At 37.5% G+C, this 4414-nt stretch overlaps 1 protein-coding gene across 1 annotated transcript in view; it reads left to right on the top strand.

Annotated features, from left to right (window-relative positions):
* Positions 1–4414, top strand: part of INTS6L (integrator complex subunit 6 like) — a 62950-nt gene that overhangs the window by 42341 nt on the left and 16195 nt on the right. Inside the window, exon 10 of the mRNA XM_042783382.1 lies at positions 3637–3731. Within this exon, the coding sequence (XP_042639316.1) occupies positions 3637–3731 (95 nt within the window). The remainder of the gene's footprint in view (positions 1–3636; positions 3732–4414) is intronic.

Below are 4414 nucleotides of genomic sequence, written 5' to 3'. Positions count from 1 at the left end.
TATAAGTGGAATCACTCATTACATAATCTTTTGAGACTGGCCTTTTTTCACTTTTCACCTGGCATGCTTCTCTAGAGATCCTACCAGATTGTTGCATGTATCAAATATTTCATTCCTTTTCTTTTTCTTGGGCTGATTAGTATTCCATGGTATGGGTATACCACAATTTGTTTAACCATTTACCTATTGAAGGGCACCCATGTAATTTCCCCCTTTGGGGTGTCATGAAGAGATCTGCTGTAAATATTTGTGTGTGAACATAAGTCTTCATTTCTCTAAGTTAAATGTTCAAGAATATAATTGCTGGGTCTTGTGGTAGTTCCATGTTTAGTTTTTAAGAAACTGCCAAGATATTTTCCAGAGTGGCTGTACCATTTTACATTCCCACCATCAATGTGTGAACGGTTGATTTCTCTGCATCCTCTTCAACATCTGGTGGTGTCACTTCCTTACTTATTTTATTTTAGCCATTCAGACAGGTGTATACGGTGATATGGCACTGTGGTTTAAATTTGCAGTTCCCTAAGTTGGGAGTTTTGGTAGCATAGTGCCTAAGGCACTTGACTGCTAACTACTTCCATAGTGATACTGCCTCGGAAACTCAAGGAGGGGTTGCTATGAGTCGGGGCCGACTCAACAGCACAGAACAACAACAAGAATGGCTAATGGTCCTTGGGTGGTACAAATGGTTATGCATTCAGTGCAAACTGAAAGATTGGATGTTGAGTCCACTCAGAGGCCCCTTGGAAGGAAGGCTTGGTGACCTTCTGAAAAACCAGCCAATGAAAAACCCTATGGAGCGCAGTTCTGTTCTGACACAGGGTTGCCAGGAGTTGGAATCAAGTTTATGGCAACTGCTTTTTTTAAAAATAGAAAATGTGGTGCAAATGGTTAAGCACTTGACTACTGGCCAAAGGTTGGTGCTTCAAGCCCACCGAGAGAGGTGTCAGGAGATTTTATGCAATGTTTTCATAAGTGTAATTTAGTTCCTTACAATAGTCCTCTGTAGTAAGGCAATTATCATGAAACCCATTTTATAAATGAGACTCAAAAAGAGGAAATGATATCTTGAAGCTCACTCACCTAAGGATGTGACTGAGCTTGGAACTCAAGCCCAGGTCTTGCCAGTGTTTGAAGAGAGAAATGGAGATAAAGGAACTGGAAGTGAAATGTCAGTCAGTTTTGCGGTGTTGGTATCATTTTTCTCTCAGTCTGCACTGTCATCTCATAATCTTTCAAATGTTGGTCAGCTAATTGTTTCTGACACCTTTGCTGTACCGTGCTAGACACTTCATATGAATGGAAATAAAAAAAACAAGAAAATCATTTTTCTGAGCTACAGAGGTAGTGACTAAAGCAGTGTCACCCTTAATCTAGACTGTGAAAGATAACAAATCTGGCAAGACATAATGAGACTAAACCAGCTCCTGGCTGGAATCATTGCACTTAGCATTGTTAGAAGTAGTAAGAGTATTATTAACTCTGATGATCTAGTCTCTTCATATTGGAACGTTTCTCCAGTCAAGTGATATTTAAATATGTCAGTTACTTCCTCAAATCTGGCTAATTCCCTACAGATTCCATGTAAAGACACAATTTAACACGATATTTCCAGGGTCTCTTGTTCCTTTCTGTAGAGATATAAATGGTCTTTAAGGATCCCTTGCTATAACGCGGAAGGAAAGTTGGGCAATCTACTTCTGTAGTGACACCGCCTTGGAAACCCAAGGAAGGGTCATTATGAGTCAGATCTGACTCGACCTCAGTGAGTTTGGTTTTTTTGGTTGCTATAATAAAGCAGAAATCTCCTCAGATCTTTTTTTCTTTGCTCTTTCTGTAACAAAAGAACAGAAGACCTAAATTGTGTGACTTTGTAAATTCATTTAAATTAGAGTCAACTGGAGTGAACAAGTTATATCAATAAAAGGAAGAAAATATATAACTGCTTTTCTTAACTAAAATAAGTCAGAATTTCAAAGACTAGCCCTGTTTGTACAGAAGTTATGCATGTGGCAAAGGGACGGTTTTGATTTTTTTTTTTTTTAATAAGGACCAATACCTGAAGAAACAAAATAGAGGATGCATTTATAATATCTTTGGTGTGGCAAGTTCATGTTGATGTCTGGAGATACCAATTTTGAATTATTATATTAGAAAGAAACATTTTTTTTACCCATGGAAAGAAATGATGAGGTGTTTTAGAAATTTCCATATAATATATGCATTTAAATTATTAGAATAATTATATTTAAGTGTGAAAGGATAGGGAGTGTCTGTTTATTCAAGGTAAATATATTTAGCTAATGCACATGATTCAAGAAACATGTTTAGTCAGATGAAATCTTAAACTTCAACTTACTACCACTATATGCTATGACCAATGCCAGCACCCAATTGTTAACTAATATTTGAAAAACCCAAAGTTTGGCTCAAAATGCTTGACTCCAAAAAATCAAAGGGATGAAATGAGGGGAGAAATATGACCAAACAAAGTATAAGCAGATTAAGGAGAATCTAGAATTTACCATCATCGCCTAGAAATTAGAGGCTTAGCTTCTGTTCTCATATACCTTGTAAAGACTCTTATTTTGACCTTTCAACCAGGAGTATAACACCTTCTACGTTTAAATAGAAGAAATGTTGTTATATCAGCCAGTAACATGGATATCCCCTCAGGTGAAAATTCTTACAGTAGTTACCAATTTGTAGCAGGTCAGAATAATTGTCAGGTGGATCAGAGTCACCGTTATTTTATTTTATGTAGTGGTGTAGTGCCTAAGGCATTTAACTGCTAACCAGAAGGCTGGCAGTTCAAACCCACCAGCCACTCCTAGGAAGGAGGCTTGGACAATCTGCTTCTGTAAAGATACCACCTCGGAAACCCAAGGAGGAGTCACTATGAGTCGAAATGGACTCAACGGCAGTGAGTTTTTTTTTTGTTTTTTTTTTAATAAACAGATGGAAGAGTAATATGTCACTTAATGTCTTAGTTTCCAAGGGCTGCCATAACAAACTACCACAAAGTAGGTGGCTTTGAAGAACAGAAATGTATTTTCTGCTACTCCTGGAGGCTAGGAGCCCAAATTCAGGGTGTGGTCAAGGCCATGCTCTCTGTGTCCACCTACAGGGGAAGATCTTTCCTTGTTTCTTCTAGCTTCTGGTGGCCCTGGCCATTTCTTGGCATTCCTTGACTGTTCAGTGCATCTTCACATAGCAGCTCCTCCCATGTGACTCTGTCTCCATGTCTGTTGTCCCTTTTATAAAACACCCTACTCCATTATGACCTCATTAACTTTGCTGATAACATCTTCAAAGAAAGACCTTCTATCCAAACAAAGTCATAGTCACAGGTTCAGGAGTTAGAACTCCAACATATCTTTTGGGGGTACACAATGTAATCCATGGCACTTAAGAATATATTTTAGTATTTCACTTTCTAGAAAAATACTATATATAATTTTGTTAAATACTACAACCACCAAAGAAGATAATCAAATAAATTCCAATGAAAGGTCCATCTAATGTAACAGAAAATCGAGATTTCTAGTAAATGATATCACAGATATGGATTGCTTGATTTTGCTTTTGCATACAGGTCTGGAGTGATGGAATGTTTTACTTGGTTTTCTATTACAGATGACTTGTTTAAAGTTCACAAGCTTAAGCCAAATCTGAAGTGGCGACAGGCTTTCGACAGCTACTTAAAAACTCTGCCTCCATACTTCTTATTAGTATGTATTTATATGTATATATGTATTAACTATAGAAATGATGATTCTTGTCGCAAGCTTTCCCCTGAAATAAGAGAATTATCTTTTGATTTTACAAGTATTTGTGTTGTCACGGTCTTCTCAAACCATGTGTAAGAATTTGGAGATGTCTTGGTGGCACACAAAAAGGAACTGTGTATTTTACTGAGTTTCACTGCCATGGTTATTTTCTTAAAACACTTCTCTGCTTCTCCTATGAAAACTAACCTTATGAGATTGTAATTTCGGAATTTAAGAATAAATAGGTCTAGATTCATTTATTATATCAGCCTCCCTTTTTAACTCTAGAAATTCTCAATATGGTGTTTCCCTCTGAAAAAAAGAAAAAAAAATTGGAGTCATTATATTTACTTATTACCTATTAAATGTGTTTTAGAGACTGCAAGAGGTGGGGGTGCTGGGAGGGGAATCCAAAAAGAGTAAAAGCCTACTTGGGCTCATTTGGGTTTTAAAATTTGAAAAAAAGGATTCATGATCATTTTGAACTGATAATATAACCTAAGGTCCCTGGGGGGCACAAATGGTTTGAGCTCAGCTACTAATTGAAAGGGAGCTCTGGTAGCATAGTGGCTAAGACACTTGCCTGCTAACCAGACGGCTGGCGGTTCAAACCCACCAGCCACTCCTCAGAAGGAAGGTTGGGC

Source organism: Orycteropus afer, unplaced genomic scaffold, assembly GCF_000298275.1.
Source record: "Orycteropus afer afer isolate SDZICR_OR568_19922 unplaced genomic scaffold, OryAfe1.0 scaffold00993, whole genome shotgun sequence".
In the NCBI taxonomy this organism is placed as follows: domain Eukaryota; kingdom Metazoa; phylum Chordata; class Mammalia; order Tubulidentata; family Orycteropodidae; genus Orycteropus; species Orycteropus afer.
The sequence above is the reverse complement of the archived record's forward strand: the minus strand, read 5'-3'. Positions and strand labels throughout refer to the sequence as shown.